General features: G+C 39.7%; 1 protein-coding gene across 6 annotated transcripts in view; it reads right to left on the minus strand.

Moving 5' to 3' along the window:
* Positions 1 to 26773, minus strand: part of KIAA0825 (KIAA0825 ortholog) — a 430821-nt gene that overhangs the window by 188567 nt on the left and 215481 nt on the right. For 3 of the 6 annotated variants that reach the window (XM_070792128.1, XM_070792127.1, XM_070792130.1), the window contains 5 exons: positions 23651 to 24059; positions 18939 to 19098; positions 14960 to 15118; positions 13044 to 13138; positions 1 to 1250 (listed from right to left, as the gene is read on the minus strand). The exon at positions 1 to 1250 is cut by the window's left edge and continues 27233 nt beyond it. In XM_070792128.1, coding sequence (XP_070648229.1) covers positions 1076 to 1250; positions 13044 to 13138; positions 14960 to 15118; positions 18939 to 19098; positions 23651 to 24059 — 998 coding nt within the window. In that variant the 3' untranslated portion in view covers positions 1 to 1075. The remainder of the gene's footprint in view (positions 1251 to 13043; positions 13139 to 14959; positions 15119 to 18938; positions 19099 to 23650; positions 24060 to 26773) is intronic. The other 3 variants (XM_019965428.2, XM_019965430.2, XM_070792129.1) reach the window with 1 other exon arrangement.

The raw sequence follows: 26773 nt of genomic DNA on the forward strand, positions 1-26773 counted from the left end.
GTTTTTCCTGTGGTCATGTATGGATGTGAGAGTTGGACTGTGAAGAAGGGTGAGCACGGAAGAATTGATGCTTTTGAACTGTGGTGTTGGAGAAGACTCTTGAGAGTCCCTTGGACTGCAAGGAGATCCAACCAGTCCAGTCTGAAGGAGATCAGCCCTGGGATTTCTTCAGAAGGAATGATGCTAAAGCTGAAACTCCAGTACTTTGGCCACCTCATGCGAAGAGTTGACTCATTGGAAAAGTCTCTGATGCTGGGAGGGATTGGGGGCAGGAGGAGAAGAGGACAACCGAGAGTGAGATGGCTGGATGGCATCACTGACTCGATGGATGTGAGTCTGAGTGAACTCCGGGAGTTAGTGATGGACAGGGAGGCCTGGCGTGCTGCGATTCATGGGGTTGCAAAGAGTCGGACACAACTGAGCGACTGAACTGAACTGAACTGAACTGTCTGGGCTGTGTCTTACACTTGTATCCTGGCCCCTGACAGCCTACTCTGGTCTGCCCAGAGAGGACCAAATAATAGCTAAAAACAAGAACGATTTATATTCATAGGACATTTCCTATGTTTCGGGCTTTGTACTAAACACTTGCTAGAGGTTAACCTTTCGGTCTGCCCACTCAGTAAGAAAAGTGCTGCTAAGATCTCACTTATACAAACAAGAAAAAGGAGGCTTAGATAAAGTGGCAGAGGAAGATTTTGAACCATGGGTTGTCATGCAATGATTAAAGGCACAGTGGGCTCTGTTATAAAGGAGGCATTTGGTAAGTGGGAGGACTGGATGACGGACGCGCCTTGACTTCGGGGCTTCGAGGAGTTTCAGGCAATGTGAAGCCAATGTAATTTGAAGTAGACAAGTAGCAGAAAAAAAAAGATGTTGAAAAATTTTTTATTTCACTTTACTTCTTATCCCTTTGAATATCTGGTAATTTGTAAAACAAGTTTGCGTGTATCTTTTTATTCTACCTTTTGTCTATGTGCATTAGAAGTAACCTACACACTCATGACAATATAACATGGAAAAGGGAAACAAAGAAGGATCTGAAGCAACGGAGCAATGGCTAAACTGTGCTGCATTAATTTGATATAATGCTAGCAACCCTATGAATTGTAGCCCACCAGGCTCTCCAAGCGAGAATACTGGAGTGGGTAGCTATTCCTGTCTCCAGGGCATCTTCCCGATCCAGGGATCGAAACCAGATCTCCTGCATTGCAGGCAGACTCTTTACTGTCTGAGCCACCAGGGCAGCCCTGTTGAAAATAAAAATCAATGAATGACAAAATAGTTTTGTGAAGAATTTAGAACTTACAACTTTAGATGGATTCCTTCCTCATTGTGGCTGGAAAAAGGAAGTGTGTTGTGTACATAGAAAAAGGACTTGGAAAAATGAAAGACTGAATCTGGGTGGTGAACTTAGATTATAAACATACTATTTCTGTATTTTAAAATGTTAATGTTGTTTTCAATTGTTTTTAATAACAAAGGAAAAGTTTAAGGAAAAAAACATATTAATGCAGCAGACATAAATGGATAAGAAGTGAAGGAAGGACATCTAAGGATCAGGAGATGAGAGCACTGGATTTTGAGCAGAGGAGCATTAACAGAAAAAAGCAGTGGCTCTAAGAAAAGTTCAGAGGGAAAACTCGGGGGCATGTGGTGTGTAACGGAATACAGATGAAAGGAGATGGAAATTTTGCAAAGTAATTCAAGGTTTCTAAGCTGAGGACAGGAAAAAAAAGTTAGTTCTATGAATAGAAATCACCCAACTCTAAAGAGGAATTTACCTGATGAAGATAATTATGATGTTAGGACTTCCTTATGATATGAGAGTTACTACATTAAAATATCCTTACGGTGAAAAAACCGAGTGTATGTGATCTGGAATCTTATTGAACAATTAGAACTGGAGCTGCAGATGAATTAGTGCCATAGATTTAGAGGTTCATATAGGTGGACCTACTCCATTCTGATGACATGTCATTTAGCTAGTGAAAGTGAAAGTCGCTCAGTCGTGTCCCTTTGCGACCCCTTGGACTATACAGTCCATGGAATTCTCCAGGCCAGAATATTGGAGTGGGTAGCCTTTCCCTTCTCTAGGGTATCTTCCCAACCCAGGGGTAGAACCCAGGTCTCCCACACTGCAGGCGGATTCTTTACCAGCTGAGCTATGAGGGAAGCCCATTATTTAGCTAACACAACAATAAAAAAAAAAGAAAAAGAATTTGGATGTTTTTATCTAGATGCTCTCACCTCCCTTTATTGTATTATACCTTGCCTTTACATTTTGGTATTATTTGTGCAGCCCCTGAAGGTATCTGATCTTGGGACCTGAGATAATCCCTTAAAGTCACTGAACTGAATGATTTAGTTACAAAAAAAAGAGGTGGGAAGGATATAGAGAGTTGGAGAATGAGGAGACAATGTCTAAGAAGCCTCTACCAGTATCTGAGGAAGAGTAAGTCAGAACACCTGTCTTTACAGGAACTCCAGAAAGGGATATAGATGTAACTGGGGAGCCAAGAGAATAATCTATAATAGGAAAAAAAATCTTTGAATCTGAAGGAGATTACAATATTGAAGGTGCTATGAAAAATCAAAGATTCACACACTGACACAATCTCATTTCAGAATGACCAGGGGTAGCTGGTGAGGAGGAGTTACTTAATAACAGCAAGAAAGCGTCGACACGACAGGGATATGAAAAGGAGAAGAACTGATCAACCATCAGATTTCTTGTAGGCAGTATAAAATACAGAAGGATATCGTTTCTTTATAAAGTCAAACATAACTGTACCATACAACCCAGCACTCCCAGGCTTAGGTATTGTCCAAGTGAAATTAAAAAAACCTATATTCATGCAAAACCTGTACATGAAGGTTACAGAGACTTTATTCACGATCACCAAATACTGGAAACAACCCAAAGGTCCTTTAACAGGTAAGCTGATCAACAGACAGTGCGACCTTCAGGCAATGGACTGCTATTCCAGAGGAAGAATAAGCAAGCACAAGAATCTCAAACGCATGATACCGAGAAGCCAGACTGAAGAGGTGACGTACTGTATAAATCTCTTACAGTGACAAGTTTGAAAGGTAAAAAACAGACAAACAAACTATAGAGACCAGAGCAGCTCAGTGGTTACCAGGGATTGGGATGGGGGAGGAACTGAAATTGGAAGGGGTCAGCACGAGGGAATTTTTTGAGAAATGGGATTTTCTGTATTTTGATTGTGCTATTAAATAACTTCATGCATTTGTCAAAACTCAGAATTGTACACCAAAAAGAGTGACCTTTATTCTTTATGTAAATTTTTAAAATAAAAAAAGACACTGATTTTAAAATACAGGCTCTGTTATATCACATAAAGGTGAGCAGTAGAAGAACTAAAATGAAAACTTTATTAACAGAGCTTGAAGGGAAGGGGAAGAGGTAGTATAAGTTAAATCCTCTATTGCAAGGAGCCCATACATATTAATTTTAAGCTGATAGACTAAAAAAATTAGTGGTGTAAACTGTCACTTACATTTATTAATCAAAAGAAATAAAACCAGAAATGGTTCAAATGGCTGCAAGTACAGTGGAACCTGTGTGGCTGAGGAGCTGGGGCAAGGACCTTTCAAATTGTATGTCTTAACTTCCTGGACCATTTGAAATCACATACGTGCATTGCTTATAGTTTGTTACAAAATAAATTTCAAACTTATATTAACCCAAATATTGTGGGTGCAAAAACATCTTGATTTAATTTTTTCACCAGATCTTGTATTATGGAAAAATAAAATTCAGAGTTACACCCCTAAGGTACTTAAAGGTGAGATTTTCATTTACAGTATAAATGTAAAGCACTATTGGTATCCTAACTAATTTTACATACAACACGTTACAAACATATAATAATGTTAATATAAAAGTGATATAAAATATTATATAAAGTGAACAATTTTATTAGCTGTTCAGATTTGTTCTTATACTAATTATGTTTAATAGAGATCTAAATTTCTCTCATAATTATGTCATAATAAACATATCTTCAAAGAGATAATTTCCTCTCTTCATGTTGATATAGCAACAAAATAGACAGAGATATTCAGTGATAACCAATAAGCCCGAAAGCAGTCAATGTTCTTTTCATCTACGGCCAAACTGAATCAATGGGCCCATGACAGCTACTCCTGGTAGAAACTATGCTGAAACTTTTTTGCAGGAAAACATCACAGAGGCTTTGGGGTCTGAACAGAATTTGACAGGGGAGAGATTTAAAGAATAGTTATTGAAAAAAGAATTTACTCCGTTCAAGCAACTTTTTAATAGCTTTTGATCCGTTGCAAGAACCCCAAAGTGCCAGTATGTGAATGCATAATTAGGTAGGAGAAAATTCATTACAAAGTGAATTTTGGTTCAACTTGACAAGCAAAAAATTCTCCCATGGCTGCTTTTGAGAAAATTATTATACCTTCCTTTCATCAAAATGTTGCCAATTCTGCATTTCTGTCAATAGCATTTAACGTATTTATTTAGGTTGTCTGTTTTCTACCTCGTTGAAGTAATAGAGAGCTTTATTTAAATCTCATCCTTCTTCACTTACATAACACACACACACACAACCTCTCCACACGTAACAGAATCATTCTTGGCATCCCCACTGTGGAAGCCATGGAAATGCACCGCTCTCGCCTCCTGCTGCAGTCAGCACGGCAAGTGAGGGCCCTCGCGGTCACTCTCTGCATCTACTGTGGCATCTGTGCTCAGGCCATGCTTCTCCCAAGTGGGTCTCAGTCCGTGTCTGAGCACAGCGGATTTATACTACCAGCCCATTCCTGCAGGACATGGGCTCTTCCACTGTGCGACTTAAACTCAAGGAGTCCTCCTTGGCCTTGTCAACACTTTCCGAGAACCACTCTGTTATCTGAGGCTCTTCCCACCTAATCTTCCCCCCTGCCCTCCCTCCTTTCACAGGTATCAGATCAGCAACTGGGTTTTCTCCTCTTTACACTCCATGTGCGTTTTTTCTGTTAAACCTCATGGACCTCTAATCCCTGCTTGGAGGATTTGAACTGACACACTCAGTTTGAAGAAATGATAAGCATGGCACCTTTCTATAAATACCTAGGCCACACTGTCTTCAAAGAGAAAGTATCAGAGCTATTTTTACGAATATTAGGAATAGATTGAGCTGGGCCCCCAAGCTTCCTTAGGAATGTCTTTTATATCAGTGATATATAATCTCCTCAGTCTCTAGCAGCAGTCTCTAATCTGGTTCTCCTTCTTTTAAATTATCCTACCTCTCCACCACATTTATTATTAATGTCCTAAAGTAGCTTTATGCGTCCTATCACTCCTTACGGGCTTTAATGATTCCTTCAGGTCCAGTGGTTCAAGTCCAAATTTCTCAGACCTCAGACCCTCTACAACCTAAATGCAGTCAACTTCTCAAGTTTTAAAGAGAAGAGGGCTTTCTTCCTCCAAGGCTAGAGACAAGAAGCAAAGGATTGGAGATAACATAAACAAAACCGAAGTTTAGGAAGAAAAGCTAGGAGGTTCATTTCAGGTTATTTTATTTTTCCTGGTAAATAGGTGATGGCAGGGCAGTTGCTGAGAGGGATATAAGGGTTGAAGAGGGGAGATAAGTATTGTGATAACCAAAGTGGAAATTCCCAATGAACTAAAAATATTGTGGACTAGCACTCAAGGACACCCTTCAGCATTTGAAGGAGTAACATAAGCAAGGGCTTCCCTGATAGCTCAGTTAGTAAAGGATCTGCCTGCAATGCAGGAGACCCAGGTTTGATTCCTGGGTCAGGAAGATCTGCTAGAGAAGGGATAGGCTACCCACTCCAGTATTCTTGGGCTTCCCTTGTGGCTCAGCTAGTAAAGAATCCACCTGCAGTGTGAGAGACCTGGGTTCAATCCCTGGGTAAGGAAGATCCCCTGGAGAAGGGAAAGACTACCCACTTTCATTCTGTCCTGGAGAATTTCATGGACATAAGCAAAACTCTAGAAAATTAATACAAGTGGTTAAGAACGTGGAGCACGAGCCAGAATCTGAACACCATCGCCTAGAGCTCATAGCTGTGGGCCTTAGATTCTTTATCAGGATAATAAGGGTAACACAGTACCTCCTTTATAAGGTTATAATTAAATGTCTATGGAATTGGCAAGTGTCTTCTGTTTTCTGTCTTCACTGTCACCAGTACTTATATAGTGAATATAGAATTAAAAAAAAAAACACACTTTGACCTACAGGTACAAATCTGCAGTGATGAGACTAGTATACCTCGTGGTGATTACAGTTAATACTACTCTATCATATACTTGAAAGTTGCTGAGTAGATCTGACATGTTCTCACCACAAAAAAGAAATGGTAACTATGTGAGGTGACAGAGGTGTTAGGTAGCACTGAGATGGTAGCCATTCTGGAATATATAAGTGTGCCAAATCAACACCCTGTACACCTTATTAAACTTACACAGTGCTGCATGTCAACAACATCTCGATAAAGCTAGAAGAAACTGACCAGAAATACGGTGCAGTATTGTAGATGAAGTACCAGATACAGAATCAGAAGCCTTCATTTTGCCTTCCAGATGCTAGTTCATGTCTGTGATCTTGGGCACATCGTTTTGACCCTCACAAGTACCTATCTCTCATTACCTAGTTGTTATGAGGATCAAAGGGGAAGATGTCTGTGAAAGTACTATCTACATATACAAGTTCAGTTCAGTTCATTTCAGTTCAGTCGCTCAGGAAACAATGCACATTGAAGGGTTTGTTTGATTCATGTACCAAAGCCCTAAGCCCTGAAAATGCCGAGGATCAGAACGTTAAATTTCGGTATTGCAAAGACATTGTAGACAATCTCTGTCCAAAAAACATGCTGCTTCAGGAATTAAAAATGGAAGGGAAGCCTGCTCCTGTTAGGGAAGATGGTGATGGTAGGTAGAGTCAGAGTTTGAGGTATTTGAGTGGAGGTGGGAAAGAAAGGGTTTTCCAGGGAATGAGAGCTTGGGGAAAAAAAAGGACCACATAGGAGTGCCATGGCATATGCGATGGATGTAATGGCTCAGAGGTGTATATTCGTACAATCAGCTTCCTCTTTCCCTTAAACCCACCTCTCCATAACCGGGCAGCTGGCTGCTGCGTCAGGAACTTACTGCTGTGAGCAGCCATAAACAGTGTGCTAACGGCGGCTCCGCCTGAGAACACGCATTGGAGAGCACAGCATGTGTTGGTCAAGGCCAGAGACAGTATTTCCTACCCTCTACACACCACAGGGCACATACAGGATAATCCAACACAGCTGAGAAGCACGTCGACAATTATTATTATTAAAAGCAAGCAATCAATTCCACAGATCCGTGGCTCTTTTAAAACGTGTTTTCTCATCTCTCTTTCCTCTCAGATGTACGGTTATTGTCCACCTGGAAAGGCCTCCCAGTGATAGCCAGAAATCTGCCACCACCACCCCTTCTGCTGTTTCTGCCATCACATTTAATTGTGTTTGCTCAACTCGAAGCCAAACTCATATGCAGTATATTCAGATGGTTAAAATAGCAGAGCGTTCCACTGTCCTCACACGTTATTTTCGACACCACAATTCTTGCGAGTTAGTTTGGAATAAATAAGGTAAAGAGAAAAGAAGCGACATAAATTTGTTCCAGCGGCAAAGAAAACAATATCAAAATGGCAATCTGGAGATTCGCCACAAAGGAAGGAATATAGAGTGTTCCTTTTGGTGAGCTCTCCTGCAAATGCAATCACCATCTCATTCGACAGTCTGGATTTATTTTAAAGTGGGTGAGAAAGAAAGCAGGAAAGTAATAGTAAGAAACTGTGAAAAGCACCTTGATTATTTCAAAAGATCAATGTACAATCACTGTACTTAGTCTTATATGGCATTAAAGGTAAAGGTGTAGAACTGATATATATGTTGATTTTCTTAACCTCTAAGGAGTCTTTATTTTCCACAACGGCAAACCTTCTAAGTTGAAAAACATATATCATCATACATATTCAGGATCTCTTTTCTGAGGTCTCAGCTACTACCTATTTCTTTAAATGCCTTGAAAATCACAAATTTACAAAGGTTTGGTTGGATATTTTTGTCAGCTAACTCCATCTTACATTTTTCAACATGACTATCATTTAACAGATACAGACCCTACCACCCCAAAATTAAAAGACTTCTGAATCTGAATCGTGGAGTAAAGAACAGACTTTGTTGCTAAAGAGGTTATGGCTTGAATTGGATCAATTAATTAAAGAAAGACCAATGTTCTGTGCTTTTAATTTGAGCTGAACTTCACATAAAAAAAAAACAGGCATTTTAAACAGACAAAGCTTAATTAACCTGCTTTTCATCCAAATGAATGAATACGCACATAGATAACTTTTTACTTGAGATTTTGCAGGATACACTTCATATTCCAACATGCCTATTGATCAAACACCACCTTTAGAGAATACCTACTCTGTATTCATCTGTCAAGGGCTGACTTTTTCTCTGCATTCTTATTCCTCATTTGCTCGTTAATTAATTCAACAGATATTACTCAGAGCCTGCTATGTGCCCAACGGCTATTCTAGGCCCTGAAGACACAGCTGGAGTTAAGACAGCCAAGGCCCTATTCTCATGGATTTTATTTTTCACTCCAGAGGCAGGAGTAAGGGGATGTGGGGGGGAGCAGAGTTAAGCGACAATAAACAGAAACTATGATTTCAGATGGTGATAACTCAACTGAGAAACCACAGTAACGCAGACTTGGAGGATCACTTTAGATAGGTGATAAGCCAAGACCTCTCTGAGGAGGTAACACGTGCCCAGATAGACAAGATGGCACCAGCCATGGAAGTTGCTGAGAGAATTACAAGTACCAAGACCCTAAAACAGCGAAGAGTTTGGAGAATCCAAAGGGCAGGAAAGGCAATGAACTTCGAACATCAGGAATTGGAGAGACCTGTTTTGAGATGAGGGCTGAGGGTGAGCAGAAGGCCATTCCCGGACAAGGACTCAAGCAGCCAGCCACTTCAGGATATTTTCTGATGCTGGAGTCAGCAGAGTCCGCTTGTGGAACACAGGTCAGTGTTGTCTCAGATACACGTATTATTGGCACCACCGTATCTCCTCTTTCATGTACCTGAACCATCCCTCCGGGGCTCATCCCTTGAGTCTTTAGCCCCTACAAGCCTCACCTGGTCCTAGACCCTCCTCCTTGCTCACGTTTTCACTGTGTCTCACAGACCTGTGGGCATGCTGCCTGCCCTCTGACCTGACACTTGTTCTGACCCTCATGATTGGTCTATACCTGGAGTTTACATAACCTCCATGGACATAACTTCAGGTATAAACTGTCTGGACCACCTCCCACCTCCAACTCCCTACTAATCCCAAATGACCTTCACTGGTGCCTAGCCAGACACTAACACCGCTTTGTGCCAATGCTACTACTTCTCTAAGTATGTATTGTCTTTTCAACTTTCAAAACCAATGCACATCTTCCTTTAACATTCTCTCGACTGTGCAGACAGTGGCTGACTTTATTTTTGGGGGGCTCCAAAATCACTGCAGATGGTGACTGCAGCCATGAAATTAAAAGACGCTTACTCCTTGGAAGGAAAGTTATGACCATACTAGACAGTATATTAAAAAGAAGAGACATTACTTTGCCAACAAAGGTCCGTCTAGTCAAGGCTATGGTTTTTCCAGTGGTCATGTATGGATGTGAGAGTTGGACTATAAAGAAAGCTGAGCGCCGATGAATTGATGCTTTTGAACTGTGGTGTTGGAGAAGACTCTTGAGAGTCCCTTGGACTGCAAGGAGATCCAACCAGTCCATCCTAAAGGAGATCAGTCCTGGGTGTTCATTGGAAGGACTGATGTTGAAGCTGAAACTCTGGCCACCTGATGCGAAGAGCTGACTCATTTGAAAAGACCCTGATGCTGGGAGGGATTGGGGGCAGGAGGAGAAGGGGACGACAGAGGATGAGATGGCTGGATGGCATCACTGACTCGACGCACATGAGTTTGAGTGAACTCTGGGAGTTGGTGATGGACAGGGAGGCCTGGCGTGCTGTGGTCCATGGGGTCGCAGAGTCAGACAGGACTGAGCGACTGAACTGAACTGACTGAAAGATGAGAAAATCCACAGTCGAATAGTTGAGATCACTTTCCTAAGGTCAGCTCACAACAGCTCTGGCCCAAGAAGCCAGGAATCCTGTTTTCCCACCTCCATCCTGCTCTGGAGGTGAGGGAGGTCTCGTCTACTCGGGGTAATCAAATCTTGTGAGAATAAGTGCATGGACGGTCTGCTTATGATGCTGAATTTGAAGGCCAGGCACAAAGGAATTTAGGAGGTAAATAGAAAGGATTCCCTCCTCCTCGACTTTTTTCAAGCTTGTGGATTTGAGTTCCATTTCTTTGTAAGATTAAGTCCCCAGACAACATTTGTGGCACCATGTATGAACTCAACCACAGTGCAGGGATGGGTTAGTATAAATTTATTACCAATTAAAGAGAGAAAAAGAAAAAGAAGTAACTGACTGTTTAGTAACTCTGGGGGAGAAAAAAACAGCATATTCAGCTAAGTTGCTCTAGGTTTTTGTCTTTGGCTCTGCCTACCAGCAAAGATCATAGGTGTAGGTACAAAGTATCACTTTTTGGATATAGGATAGTATCTATAATCCTCATTTTTGAAGTTCAATACTCTGTGATCTCATTTTCAAATATGTAATTTCAAATAACCACGTTGTAAAAAATTCAATGCCCTATTTATTTTTTAAATTGGCACTTCAGATAAATCCAAACAAGAATCTCTCAGAGAAAATAATGGGAAAAAAAATCTTCCTTACGAATTCAATATTAATCAGGTCTCATAAATAACATTCTTAAAATAAATGGGAAAGTGCTAAAAGAGATTAAAAACTCTCAGATGTCTTTCATTCTTCTAAGGCAGCTCAGTTATATTCATTGTAGCTTGTGGTATGTGGTACCTTAAAATAGAATGCCTTTCATACCATTTTTATAAGACTCTAAGAAACAGAATCTAGCTGTTCCCGTTCAAAATTCATGACCCTTTTCCAAGAGAACTGTTTTGACCTGTTACTACTTCTGGCTAAACTTGTGAGATTTCTTTTTCTCCACTCATTCCTGTACATAATATCTCAGGGAAATAGAGTTTAATAGCTATCAGCCTAATGGAGGTATACCTAAATTTGTTAAACAAAAATAATATGCAATGTGGGGTAAAACACAAATTCACTGAAAAGTGAATATTACCAATTCACTTTTGTATATAGTAAATATAGTAAGTTTTGAGTCTTACTTTTAGACTATATTGAGTCTAATACAGTATATTAGAGCAAATATAGTAAGTTTTGAAGGATGTGTTGCCCTTACAGCACCATTTAGTGGACTGGCAGCAGGCAATTCACAACTGCAAAACTTAGTAAAATACAATACTGCTAAATCTACATAAACTCAAAACTTCCCAAGTATCAGGGGGAAAATGACTTATCTTCCCTAGTTTGTTTCCAGATAGCCAGTTAATACTGTGGGGCTTCCCTGGTGCCTTAGTGGTCAAGAATCTACCTGCCAACGCAGGAGACGTGGATTTGATCCCTGGGTCAGGAAGATCCCCTGGAGAAGGAAATGGCAACCCACTCCAGTATTCTTGCCTGGGAAATCCCATGGACAGAGGAGCCTGGCGGGCTACAGTCCATAGGGCTCCAAAAGAGTCAGGCACAACTTAGCAACTAAATAACAGCAAACATTATGTAGCCATAGATTCAACAGAAGATCTGGTCTCTCCTCCCACCTCTCCAAGCAACTCTGAGACAAGACAGGAGCACCCGTGAGGACGTGTGCATGAATAGCGAACACTCTGAACTATACCCTGGCCCTTAGCACCTTGCCTGCCAGGTGGAAAGCTTGCTGAGAGAAAACTCTGTTCTCGATGGGGAAGTTTCTGGATTGCTCAACTTTGTCCATGATTGGTGGGTGAGCTTCACTCAGGGGTGAAATATTAGGAATACCACAGTGACAACACACTTTAAATCTACAGTTGTTTTTTTTTTTGGCAACAAAGCTGCCTTTTAAAAAATAAAAATTAAAAAAACCTTCATCTGGGAAATACCAGAATCTCTCTCTCAAGATATTTTCTTATATGCACCCAGATTTCTCAAGGATGAATTGACAATTCTACTATGTCACTGTCTCTATTTGTCTTTTATGAAAAATGATGCTTTATATTATTTCAAAATGATAAAATACATTATACATCATGAAGACATATAGAAGTAAGTATAAATAAACATAATACCTGAAGAATAAAAGCAACCACACATACATACTTTATGTAAAGATGTGATAGTTGATAGAGAAAAACAAGCTTAAAACTTACACTAGTGTTTTCACTGAAAACCTTGAAGGTGTGGGGAAAAAACACATTTATCTAAAACGTAAAGCAAACATGTATACCTTTATGCAAAATAAATTACACGTATGGACTCCTCAGCTGAACCAGCATGATCGTTTTATCGCGTTGTCCTGGGTGCACGTGTACGTGTGTGCGTGTCTGTGTGTACAGTCACATGCAACAGAGACTGTGGCAAGGCCGTGCCAGAACGACCGGCTGCAACGCAAAAAACTCAATCTTGACAGTTTTACTTATATGTTTCCTCTGATTAGACCAGCTGATTTGGCTTGGCATTCTGTATGCATTCATTAAATGGTTGTAAACAAAGGCATAGTAGTCTAATGAATTATAATGACATTCAAGTCAATAACTTTGGGTGTTTACAATGCTGAACTATTACATTTACAACATCAGAAATATTGAAAGTTCAGACTAAAATCAACCGATTTCATCTCAGAAAAAGATGTTTCTGCCTTTTGCAACTGCTTACTCTAGAAAAACAAAATTCGGAAACTACACTTCAGATAATTTCACATATGTGTGTCTCTACACACACTCACATGCACCCTGTGTAAAAAAGACATATATCCTCGTCCCCCAGAAGCATCCCCCAAGTCCCCAGTCCTATTACCTGTTTTTGAGCAGTACACTGAAGGTCATCTTATCCAGTCCCAGGTAATTTGGCAGCAAGTCTGACCAATTCCAGTTCCATTTTGTGATGGCTGACTGTTGATAAATGAGAAGACGCTATTGTTAGTTATTAATCAGAGTTAATATGACCAGTAAATTAAAGCTCCAGCTGTGATAGACTAACTAAGAAGGAGGGGGGTGTAGAACAAGGACTTAGACAGATAACATCAATCATGTCCACAGAAGAAGGTTTTTATTCCAATAAGACAGCAATTAATTTATAAATCCATTTGGGGATGCAGTCATTATTTATAAAAATATAAATCAATTTCTTCAGTCGTTATATTCTTCCAACTGCTAATGGAATTTGTCCAACAAGTTTCTCCGAAAGTGTGACTCTTTGTATTGTAAAGCAAAATAACTGGCAACTTTTCCATGTGTCAATTTATAGGTTTCTTTTAGCTCCCAGAAGTTTGATTAAAAAAAAAAAAAGATGGAAGTATTGATACTATGGCTCAAATTATAAGACACAGCTTAATTAGAGAGTGATATTAATGTTTTCAGTTAAGAAAATGCTTTAAAGGGGAAATTATAAGGACCTGTAAGTGTAAATAATATAATTCTCTTTTTTCTCATTTAATAGATAATTTCACAATAGAGTAAGGAGAAAAATTACTGTGAAAGATAATCTCATAATTCAGAACTGAATACAACATGCCATTTATTTAAATGAAGTGAGGATAATTTAACAGCTACAATGATTATTTATGGTTGGAGGCATCTAATGTACAACACAGGAAGGCAGCTAATAAACTCAAACTTATGCAATATATTTGGTGTTTAAGTATTATGGATGCTTATTCCTCTTAAAACTAAATAGTTTTGATAATATGAGTCCAGGCTAGTGTTTAAAATCCAACAAGAACTATGCCCTGTCACCTGCTGATTAATGGAGCACTACACTCCTGTCATAGAGCAGGAGAATTCTGCCCCGGGTTGTCAGCATTTGAAGGTCTTATTCTACTACAGTATTGATGAATGTAGACGAGGGCTGTAACAGGCATGGTAAAAATATTATCTGCATCCCGAATTAGGCCCTTGTTTTAATTCTTATTTTCGTCAGAGCTCTAGGTCAAGCAATCCTTCTCTTCCGCCCGGCTAGTTACAATAGTCCGTCAGGAGGTTACTGGGAAAAAGACACCAGGAGAATGAACAAAGCAAAAACAACTTTAGGTTTCAAGTACTTTGGCATGAAGATGATCTTTTGCATGTAACTATGAAATATGCAGCTTAAACGATAGCATGCTCTGACATTAAAAATATGTGGTGTTTATCACATGGACTTTATTTCACATATCCTGACTTTAAGATCATTAACAAATTCATTTCAAATTCGGAAATGTGTTTAGGGTTATGAAACAGCTAACTGACTTCATGCCACTTAAAATAGGAGCTCAGTGCTCTGTTTATGATCACTTTTAAAGTATCTTTTAATTTACCTGATAAATGAGATAAATTTATAAAGATTGCAAGGTATTTTGCGAGTTGTGTATATCGAGGGAGGGTGGAAGTGGCCATGGAGAGGAAGATTTTAAGGAAAGCTGGATTTCTCAAGCCTCTCATTGACACAGTCGAACAGATGTTCCCTCCTCTGCCCACAGTGAACTGACCGGGTCAAAAGTCAAATTTTACAGACCAAAAAGATGAATCAGTTTGACAAACAGAAAAGAAGGTAAAATAACTTTTCCAAAGTCAATTTGCACAGACCATGCAAACAAGAACAAGGCCTTTTGCGTGCTAATCAAAAAAGATTTTGAGTAAATATTCAAACACAAAGAATTTTTTTTTCTTATTTGTGTAAAACAAAAAAAAAAGGCACACAGTTTTAATGAAATTTACTATTTAATTTCCACATACCTGATCAAGCATGCTTTTACTGAACTCTTTGTACACATGGAAAGGGTTAAAAGCAGAGGGCTGATCTTCCACACTCTTCAAGGTTGTCTTTAAAGGTTGGATGGGTAATGGCTTTTCCTCTGAACCATTCATAGAAAACAGCTGTTCTTTTAAATATACCTTCAAGGGGAAAAAAAAAAAATTACAAGTTGCGATGGTAGGAAGCACATATTCTCTTTAAAAATAAACTGGTCAATATCCAAATCTATGCTTCCAGCACATTTGCTAGATTAGAGTATTACTTGCCTCAAGACAGATTACATTTTCAGAAGAAACAGCAGAGTACATACCAATCAGGATTGTAACAAACCCATCAAAAACAGGTTCACTTAATACATAGGAAAGATCAGAAAACTGTTTAACAAATTCTCACATAATGAATGTATGCTTGATTGTACCAGAATCTTTTTAATCGGCATTGTCTTGTCATTACTTCACATGTTAATGTGTCTGGGTTACCAAAACTTAACTCAGGAGCTTGACTACGCACAGTACAAGATTGCTCATCCATTCATCAAGCGTAGTTGCTACCTACTCCATGTCAGCAGAGTGCTAAGTACTCTGATAGTTCACTGCAAGCAGTCTCCCTCTATGTAGAATGAATTACAATGTAAGCTCCTCAACTCTGGTTTCATGCTGTGGACTGAAAATTATCAAGGTTCAACAGAAGCTCCAAATATGTAATCTTAATTTTATCCTCCAGCGACAGCTTGGGCCAAAAAAAGTCAGTCTATTGTATTATACTTTATTTTCCATCCACAAATAAAAAGCTGAATAACCCTAATCTGAATTATAAGACTCCTCCTGGAAAATGATAAATTTAAAGGACTAAAAGTTTCCCACAAACTACCAAATACTTACTGTTAATAAACAAGTCATTTAATAAATCATATAACAGAAATGCCCTTGTGATTTTTAGTGTGTCACAATATAAAGTTTTCTTCAAGCTTAGGGGCAGGACTTAGGTTCAGAGAGTCAGAAGTGAAAACAACTTCAGAGGTCATCTTGACAACCGTTGCTGCTCCAAGTCCTGTGTGTAGGTCAGTCAAATAAACTCTACCTAGGAGCCTGTTAGAAAAGCAGAATCTCAGGCCCCACCACATCAGAATCAGCCTGTTCACAAGCCTCCCTCATCTGTGCTCGTGACCAGCATCTTCAACTACCATTTGGACTTTTATGCTCCGACACCTTACCTTTTCCTCAAAGATAAATGCTTAAAAACTCACCTCCTCTCAAAACTTCCCTCTCAATGGCACCTCTCTGCTGGGTTAAGCCTCTGACCTTGCCTGCTTCTGGTTGCTTTTAGCAAAAATGGGAAGAGTTGCTGTCTTCTTATTTCCCTGAAACAAGTGTATTAACTTAGGTTTTTAATTTGACCATACATAATTTAGATTCAGGGGCTTCCCTGACAGCTCAGCTTCCACTCACCCAGGCCTGTACCTGTATACGCTCTGTATTTACACTGCTTTCGAATACTATTTAGTAGCACCCCCGAAAGTGCTAAAGACACGATGCCACTCATCAAATGCACAAACCTCACGGTGCAATTTACCTACAGTATAACATTGCTTCACATAAAAGCAGCCCTAAGTGTTATGCTAGTCACTCAGTCACTTTGTGTTACTTGCGTTTCCTGCCTGCACTGTTTAAGCAGTCAGGCTGAGGCCTCCCTACTTTGATTCTATCCTCAACTCACATTATGCCTCTTACCTCTCAGCCCTGCATCTCACTCAGCAAAATAAACCATCAAATACTGAGCCTGCTTTCCCAGCTGATAGACCTTGCCATAACGCATGGTTATGTCAGTCATGTCCGACTCTGTGCAGCCTCTTTGAACTGCAGCCCGCCAGGCTCCTCTGTCCATGAGATTCTCCAGGCAAGAGTACTAGAGTGGGTTGTCATGCCCTCCTCTAAGGGATCTTCCCGACCCAGGGAACGAACCCTGGTCTCCTGCATTGCAGGCAGATTCTTTACCACTGAGCCATTAGGGAAGCCCCAACAGTAAGTATATTCAGTTGGAAAGAAAGAAAAACCTTAACTTGGAATTTAATTGATTAAGATGTGGCGATGCCCCCGCAGAGTCTTAGGTACGTCAGATCTCATTACATATCTGCTCAGAAGCACTTCCTCAGACTTCCACGAGGAGAAAATGGCCTTTCGATTTCCTGAATACAACAGGTGGCTGACAGCCAATGAATACCCAACTTAATTTTTGCTGATTTTGCTTACGGGTGATTTCCTAATCTTTTGTCTTCTTGGAACTTTGAAAAAGAGAAGTATCCTATTAGGGGGCATTTAAACCTGCAATCGCGGTGTTCAGAACTATCGTAACTCAACCTTACTAAGGCTCTGAGGGTACTCTGACTAAAACATCTGTTCCTCTGTAACCACCACAGTTACTTTGGCCAAAATAGGTGACCAGTGAAGACCATGACATCATGCCCACGAAGACCATGACTTGGCAATGGAGGTCTTTCAGTTCACTAGACTTCCTGCTTTCCCCAAAGGGAACCCTCAGACAAGCTGTGAGAGCTCCTCAGCAAGAGTGAACAGGTGGAGTTCCTGTGTTACCAATCCTTCCTTAGCTCCAGTTCCTCCAGAAGTAGGACCGTTTCTCACAGCTACAAAGGCCTCCTTCTCAGGTGATCATTGATCACCTTGTTAGGTCACCTGTTTGAGGGTGATTACCTCTCTGAAGGCCAGAAAACAAGATTCACTTGAAGTAACTTTCAAATAGATCATAGTAAGGAGAACATTTATGTAGCCGAGTCATAAAATGCTGTGGTAGAGTTTAATTCACTCTTTGGAAATGTATGTTTTTTTAAGGCCTACCTCAATGAGATAAAATGCTTATCTTAACATTATTCATATTACACAATTTTTATTATGCCAAAAATGCATTTAGTGTTTGCAGACATAAACACAATTCTGCTTCATGTTAGATGTCACATTTGAATCCAGATTGAGCTTGTGCTTAGTTGCTCAGTCGTGTCCGACTCTTTGTGACCCCATGGACTGTAGCCTGCCAGGCTCCCCTGTCCAAGGGGATTCTCCAGGCCAGAATACTGGAGTGGGTCAGCCAAACCCGCCTCCAGGGGATTTTCCCAACCCAGGGATCGAACCCAGGTCTCCCAGGTTGCAAGGCAGATTCTTTACCATCTGAGCCACCAGGGAAGCCCATGAATACTAGAGTGGGTAGCCTATCCCTTCTCCAGGGATCTTCCCAACCCAGGAATCGAACTGGCATCTCCTGCATTGCAGGCGGATTCTTTACCAGCTCAGGGAAGCCCCTGAACCCAGATTATGTATGGTCAAATTAAAAACCTAAATTAGCAAACTTGTTTCAAGTAAATAACGTCAACTCTTCACATTTTTGCTAAAAACAACCAAAAGCAGGGAAGGTCAGAGGCTTAACCCAGCAGAGAGGTGAATAAGCATGACATTGATTCTAATCAGCTTCCCTGCTTAGCTTAATCTAGTTGCTCCTGAATACGGTTTGATATTCTTCCGAAGTTTCTCATTATGTCTAAGAAATCTTCAGCTTCACCAACACAAATGTGACGTCTGCAGGGAAGAGCTAAAAATCTGTCTTCAGAAAATTCTTCATCTCACAAATACCAGATTTTAACATCAACTTGACGGTCACAAATACACAATTCCCAAACTACACCTCTCGTCTCTACCATTTCGAACTGAGTTGAGTTTATGAGCCGTGTTATTGTTTAAACCATATAAATAAAACCTACAATGTTTCCGTGAAGCCTCTGCTGTACAAATGCAGAACATCCCAGGCTGAATAGATTCTATTAATAATGCAATATTGAGTTTGGTATTGACTTTAAGAAGTATTATCACCTCCTTGACTAACCCTTAGCTGCCAGCAGACGCTGCCTCAGGCCAGTACACACCTAATTGCTCGGTAAAAAGGCCGTTTCCCTACCTCATTGAGCCGCATGATGTGATAAATTTGCCTCAGGTATTCGCTGCCACCTGGTTTGTGGCAGATATCCAGGACCATCATGTTTATTTTCTGCTCAGTCAGTTCAAGAGCGATATCTCCTTCTTCTAAGGCTGTGCTTTTCTCTATTGTCATAAATGCACTAAATACAAAGAAAGCGTATTAAGTATCAGTGTAAGGAATTGTAAAGATGGAAAATAATCAAAGAGATTGAGTGTGGAGTGTTCGATGTAAATCTCATATGCAAAGCACCCATAAAGACTTTGCTCAAATAGGTATACCTTCCCCAAACGGCGGGCAGCTCCCATAAACAGCGCCTTAGAACTAAGCACCTGAAAGCATTTTAAAAAATTGAACCATTTCTTTTAAAATATTTCTTTATTGCATTTATACTCCAATCTATAAAACATTTTCCCATTACCGCAATTGCTGAAATTGCTATAATCGTGGGATGAAAACAAAACATTTCTTTTTAAGAAATAATTTGTATTTTCTCTTTGAGGATAAGGAGTATCTTTGATTCCAGAAATAGCTTTGGTATTCTGTCTTTTGTAGCCTTCTCTTTACACCTGTCTTAGACACATTAAAGACTAATTAAAGTGTCAAAAGGGGGAGCCTATTATGCTAAATATAGGCTGGGTGCTTCCTGGAGGAATGCTTACCACTGGGTATTTTAAATTGGCCTTTTGACACTTGTTGCCTTTTAAAAATACATGCCCTCCCTCCTGTTTCTTTCAGGTAACAGATAGTTAGCAAAAGTCACTACTCTGCTTATCCTTCCAGGAAAAGGCTCTCCTGTAAGCACAGCGGGAATGTGCAAGTTATATGTGTAAAACGTTTCTTTTATAAGAATTCATAGGCTTATTTTTTATTTTAAACATTATTCACATTGTAGTAATGGATGACTTTTTTTTTAATTCTCACACTATACCAGTGCAAAATAAATCACGATACTCAACTTACATCATATATGTTTTACACTAATTTTCTTATTACAAGTGCTATTAGGATCATGTTAGGCTTTGCAGTCTAAGTATTCTTAAGAAAAGGCATGGTTTTCCACTGTTTCCCAGACTAAATGAAATTTACTGTGGTATAATCAGCTATATACTGCAGTTCATTACTGAGATTTTGCCATGATTATAAAATTAGTTCTGCTAAGAGTCAGTGCCGCTGACCTGAAGACTGAACCAAATGATACCCAGCTGCTGGACATTAACTTTTATATTGCTTCCACATGTAGCCTCAAAACATCCTTCTTAAAAAAAAAAAAAAAGTTTATGATCCTATAAGCCTTGCTAAAAAAAATGAAACCAAATCCTACTCTTAAAGATATCCATTAGGTAGAGTAAATCTGTAAACAAGCAAACAAACAGAAAAGACTTTTGTGCAGTAATAGAAGTTTGTAAATATCATTTTTGAAACTGCATACAGGCTGCAAGCAAAATTTGTCGGGTTTTGTAGAGGCTGACATTGAAAAAGTTGAGGCCCTCTGACAAAGGAGTGTCTCAGTGTCAGCCCCTGAACTGTATCCTTTCCTGTCCATCACTGTGCAGGTGAAGCAAATGATTGGATTCAGTCAATGCTATGATTAATGAGTTCCTCTCTGGATTTGGGACTGCCTATCAATCATGTCATTAGGGAGAATGTGCCCTGAAAGAGGCAGACCTTAGCCAAGGAATAACTGCATTAATCTTAATCTGTATATGCACCCAGCCAGCCAAGTCAGGGTCACCATGATGAAAAACAATAATCTTCAACTCGACAAATTACTTTGCAAAGACAGACATTTCTTTACTTTTTTTGGCCTGTGTGTTCTCCAGAATCTAAGTTGACTGTTTACAGCTTGAGTGTTACTACAAAGTGAAGGTTATTTTAATGAATAGTAATGCTTTCAGGCAGCATGCAAGACAAGCACTGCTTACAGCTGCCGCCTTTCCATTGCAGTTATGCTCACAATTTCCATAAAATCAAAGTTAAATCTGGGTGCAAGTGAAAGAAATCTGGCTAAATGATATCGTGTGGACCCAAGATAATCTTCATGAGGAATTAAGATTTCAGTTATCATAACAGAAGAACTATTTTAGTTTAAGTGCTTACATCCTCATGTGAAAAAGTAGTGAAGGTGTTTAGTCACTCAGTCCTGTCCAACTCTGCAACACCATGGACGGCAGCCCAGCAGGCTCCTCTGTCCGTGGAGTTCTCCAGGCAAGTGTACTGGAGTGGGTAGCCATTCCCTTCTTCAGAGGATCTTCTTGACCCAGGGATCAAACCCAGGTCTCCCACACTGTGGGTGGATTCTTTACCATCTGAGCCACCGGGAAGCCCTACAAATACTGGGGTAGGTTACCATTCTCTTCTCCAGAGGATCTTCCCAATTCGTGGATTGAACCCAGATCTCCCACATTTCAGGCAGATTTTTTACCATCTGAGCCACCATTTTCAAAAAATATTACAGTAAGGTCAAGGCAACCCTCCACCTGTATACAGACATCATGGTTTAAAATACATCTTCCTCATGGTATAGATCTATGAACTAAATGATTGTCTATCTGTGAGAAATGAGTAGAGATGGAAGTTCATGTGTATATCAGAAAATCAACTTAAAGGCAAAGTCGGGATGAAGCATTTCTATAGCACCCAAACCCATAAGCGATTACCTAAGTCTGTTAATAGGTCAAATTTAATTCTTTTTCAAATAAATGAAATAACTTTTAAATCTGGAATTTTTTACATTGAAATTATTTGAGAAATCGAGAAAGATATAGCACTGTGCTAATTACAAGCTACATAAAGTGTATTCAGAATTTTTGAGGGCTGTAAAACATTTTTTAAAAGTTAATAAAAATTATTTTTGATGCAAGTTGCAACATAAAACTAATCAGCCAAATATTGGCTAGACAATTCCCTACTGTAGAAAATATCAGATGTGTTGGTGCTATTTATAAAACACTTAGACTAAAATCAACTTTTAAGGAAAAAATTTCACCTCTGGATTTCTGTATGTAGCTCAAGGTATATTAGAGACATTACTTTCCACTGATCTTATTGATAGTCTCCTAATTCAGCAGTATCATACATTTAACTTTATAATCAAATCCACTGTTTTTACTCTGCTTCTCTTCTCTCCCTTCTACACCCACTGCCATGGATAATGACACGTGGCCTTAATCTTTTAGTCTTTGCATTAAAGCCTATAAATCGATATCCAATGCAAATGTAAAGATTAAGGTCACTGTCAACGTTACTAAGCATTTTCCTGACTGCTATTCTTAATCCTACACACAGGATGCCCCACAAGTAAATTTTTAAAAGTCAGTATGACAAGGCCAGGAAAATGATTATTTACATTTCTTCATTATTTACACTACTTACATGATTACTTACAGTAATTTCGATTAATATGAAGTCTCACAGATTAACATAAACTAGTAAAGAGCATTTGTCATCACACTACTAAACAGTGCAGCTTATTTTAATAGTTCATAAATAACAAATGCTTACTAGGTCTAAGCTTGATGTTAAGAACTTTATGACTGTTATTTAACCTTTCAAAACAAGTCTACCAGCTTTGTACGTGAGCGCTCAGTCGCTCAGTTGCGTCCGACTCTTTGCAATCCCATGGACTGTGGCCCTCCAGGCTCCTCTGTCCATAGGATTCTCCTGGCAGGAATACTGGAATGGGTTGCCATTTCCTGCTGCAGGGGATCTTCCCAACCCAGGGATCCAACCTGCACAACCCCATAACTCACAAAAGATGGCCCATTTACAAAGGATTTGTATTTGTCCATATAATTCCAAAACCTGAACTCTATCACTGCCATGTACTAAAACTAACAACTTTTAGTTGTTTCAGGCAGAAAGTTACAATAGTACTTTCTAGCAATATGAATATATTTCAAAAGAATGGAGGACAGTATCTGTGAATGGTGTAAAAAAAAAAAAAGTGTGTGGGGGAGTCTGGCTTAGTGATCTGTAGACCATATGAACCATAACTCCTTTATCAATATCATGCAGTTCTATACTGAAGACTAATTGTAAGACAGGAGGACTCTATGTACACATTTAAATTCATCAGGGACCCTTAAAAATCTTTGCAATACCACAAATCACTTAGCTCTCAGTGCCAAACCGAGGAGAAGGCTGACATTTTCATACAGAAACAGCTGGGTGTGTTTATAGCTTGAGTGTGATATGCCCCAGTTGCCCTCTGGGATTCTTACATTACCAGATGAAAAATGTGTACCTTTTTGACAATCAGGTACACAGAAAGCAATAAAGAGCCTTTTATACCCATTAATTCCTTCTTAATTTAATCTCCCTGGCCAATCCATTTACAAAAAGCTCCAGGCTATCCACGAGATACCTGTTTGCACATTGAAAAGGAGTGAAACCAAATTCTCCTGGGTTTAACCACCACCCTTTTAATCAGAAACCTTGAGATGGGGACTACACAGGTATAGTGTTCCAGTGTATCAATGGGGTTCAAATTTTAATAAGACAAGGAACATTTAACAATCCAGCGTTTGATGGAATATTTATCTTTGCTTGTATTCATCAAAGTTCCCATGAAGTTAGCAAGATGACCATGGCTGCCTATCTGACAATATTTTGAGGTGGTGGTTGTTTATAGGTGCTTTTGTTTTTTGGGAATGTGTCTGATGCAATTCGGGGAAAGAAAAACATAACTTTACCATTCGGTGCTCAGTTTCCTTGCTCTCAACAACTGGCATTCAACCCATTTGGGTTTCTGCTGCTCGATGCTCCGTAGAACCTTTTGGGTCATTTGATTAGGGCTACTCGTCTGCTCTCCCATGATGCTTTCCAAACACAAACAGACTAAACCGAGTTTCTCTTTACTCCATCTGTCAAGGGAGGCACCTGTTAAAAGTTCCACAGTGTTTCCATCCTCAAATATCCGACATATAATTACAATCAAGTTCCAGACAAGCAGGCCAGCTTTCTTCAATTCAACGAAGTTTTCTGACATTTTTCTCTCAGACAGAAAAAAGAAGTATTTAATTGGGGGAGGCAAGCATGCAATCACTGTAGGTAACTTGCTGATTACAATAGATACTGCCTGAGCAGCAAGCCTTGTGAAGCCTGGGGGAGAAAAGAAAGAAAAGGTATGATTAGTATTAGCATTTGCGTTCCATCACTGTGTTGAGTGTTGTGTGGGGATGTCTAATTTTTGTGGAGAAAATTGTTGAGAAGAGCAAGTGCTTGACATATTCCGACGGAACTCTACTGGGGTCCTCTGCAGTCCTGCCAAAAATTCCCCAAGTCCCCCAACTTAATTTTTCCTCTCAGAAATGATTAGAAAATTCAGAATTATTACTTATATTTTTATCTATTAAGATTATAGGTTTAAAGGGCCCAAGGTCCTCCTAATCAATAAATGCAAAGACACCCGTGCTGCAACCTTTTTGTGGCCTTTGGCACTTCCTTAAGCCTTTCTATTCTTCTCCTGGCATCCACGACAGAATCATTCCAGCTCTTGCTGGGACTGGCTCTTCTTCTTTTAATTTTCAGCTCAAATGTCATTTCCTCTGACAGCCTCCCCCTACAATCCATGTAAGACAGTCCCTCCACGCTGATCCTATTCCAGCCCCCAGTCCCTCCCTATCATTAGACCCCATGTCTCCAAAGCATTGCCAAATTGTTCTCTATCTTCCTAGTTGAGAACCATTCTTCTAGATGATTCTAGAACCTTCAGCCTTGGCCTTTCAACCACTCCAGCTCCCAGATGGGCATTCCACTTCTCTGTCCTCCTCATCATTGAGTGTGTTGTGTCCGACTCTTTGCGACCCCATGGACTGTAGCCTACCAGGCTCCTCTGCCCAGGAAAGAATACTGGAGTGGGTTGCCATTTCCTTCTCCAGGAGATCTTCCCGACCCAGGGATTGAACCCGGGTCTCCCTCATTGCAGGCAGACACTTTACTGTCTGAGCCACCAGGAAAGTTATTCATCATTTTCTTCTTTCCTTTTGAATTGTTTAAATATTCCTCCTAATCCTTCATATAAGATTAGGGGCTACACTGATCAATCTTACTACTCCATCATCTTTGACATGCAGTTTTACCTCACTGTGACCAAGGCTACTACCTATTCAACCCTGCCCTCACAAGTGGTATCTGGACTGTTGTAGGATTCTCCTAACCCATCTCTCTGCTCCAGACTATGCCCAGCTATAAAGCCAGATGTGTATACTAGTACCTAACTTTGTTAACTTCATTACCTAATTTCTCTGCTACAATTCTTTTAGCTGTTTTCCACTGTTATGAGATCAGTCTCTGGAGCATTGCTGTCAAAACACTCTCTAGTTTAGCTGCAGGCAGTTTCGGTGAACCTCATCTTCGTTTCATCCTCTTTGCTCTTAGGCTTCTTGGAATATCTCATTATTCTCACATGGAATGCCCTCGTTCTTCACAGGTCACTCATAACCTTCAACTTTTGGTTCAAAGTTTTTTCCTCCTATGAATTTATTTGGACATATTACCCATATGACTGTGCTGTAATTAGGTTCATAAAATGCCATGTTGTATTATCTTTTGTATTATCATCTATCATTGTTTGTTATATTCTTATTTATACATTCATGAGTTGTCTTTACAACTAGACTAAAAGCTCCCCAAGAGCATGGAATAAAATCTCACTCCTTGAGTACCTTGTAAAGCCAGATACAAGCATTTTAATACACTATGTACATAGTTGAATTTGAACATTGGAACAGAGTGAAAGTCTAAAAGAAGGTAGCTATAAGTTCTTCAGAAAAATATTTTTCACTGTTTTTACTGAACAAAAATAATAAAACACTGTGAAAGATTTCTTAAGATATTCGTGACATTTTAAGAAGTTACTCTGTGGATTTTGGAGACCATTAAAACAAACAACCCAATCAAAAAATGGGCAGAAGACCTAAACAGACACTCCCCAAAGAAGACATGTTAGTTAGTGTTAGTCGGTCAGTCATGTCCAACTCTGTGCAACCCCATGGACTGTAGCCCTCCAGGCTCCTTGGTCCATGGGATTCTCCAGGCAAGAATACTGGAGTGGGTTGCTACTTCCTTCTCCAGGGGATCTTCCCAGCCCAGGGATCGAACCCAGGTCTCTTGCATTGCAAGCAGATTCTTTACTGTCTGAGCCATCAGAGAAGCTCTCAAAGAAGACATACAGATGCTCAACAGGCACACGAAAAGATGTTCAACGTCACAAATTATTATATGAATGCAATCAAAACTACAATGAGATATCACCTCACACTAGTCAAAATGGCTATCATCAAAAAATTCACAAAGAATAAATGTTGGAGACCGAGTGGAGACAAGGGAACCTCCTACACTACTAGTGGGAATGTAAACTGACACGGAGACTATGGAGAACAGTGTGGAGGTTTCTTTACAAACTAAAAATTGAGCTACCGTGTGGCCCTGCAATCCCACTCCTAGGCATATATCCAAAGGAAAATAACGTCCAAAAGGATACCCGCACCCCAGTGTTCACGGCAGCACTGTTTACAATAGCCAAGACAAGGAAGCTACCTAAATGTTCACCAACAGAGTAATGGAAAAAGAAGAAATGAGATAGATATATACACACACACACACATACATATAATGGGGTATTAGTCATTTAAAATAATGAAATAATGCCATTTGCAGCAACATAGATGGAACTAGAGATTGTCATAGTGAAGTAAGTCAGACAGAGAAGGAGAAATAGCATATGAGGTTCCATACATGCAGAATCTAAGAAGAAATGAAACAAATGACCTTATTTACAAAATAGAAACAAATTCTATTCAAAATAGAAATAG

The sequence above is a fragment of the Bos indicus genome, chromosome 7, assembly GCF_029378745.1.
Source record: "Bos indicus isolate NIAB-ARS_2022 breed Sahiwal x Tharparkar chromosome 7, NIAB-ARS_B.indTharparkar_mat_pri_1.0, whole genome shotgun sequence".
Taxonomy (NCBI): Eukaryota; Metazoa; Chordata; class Mammalia; order Artiodactyla; family Bovidae; genus Bos; species Bos indicus.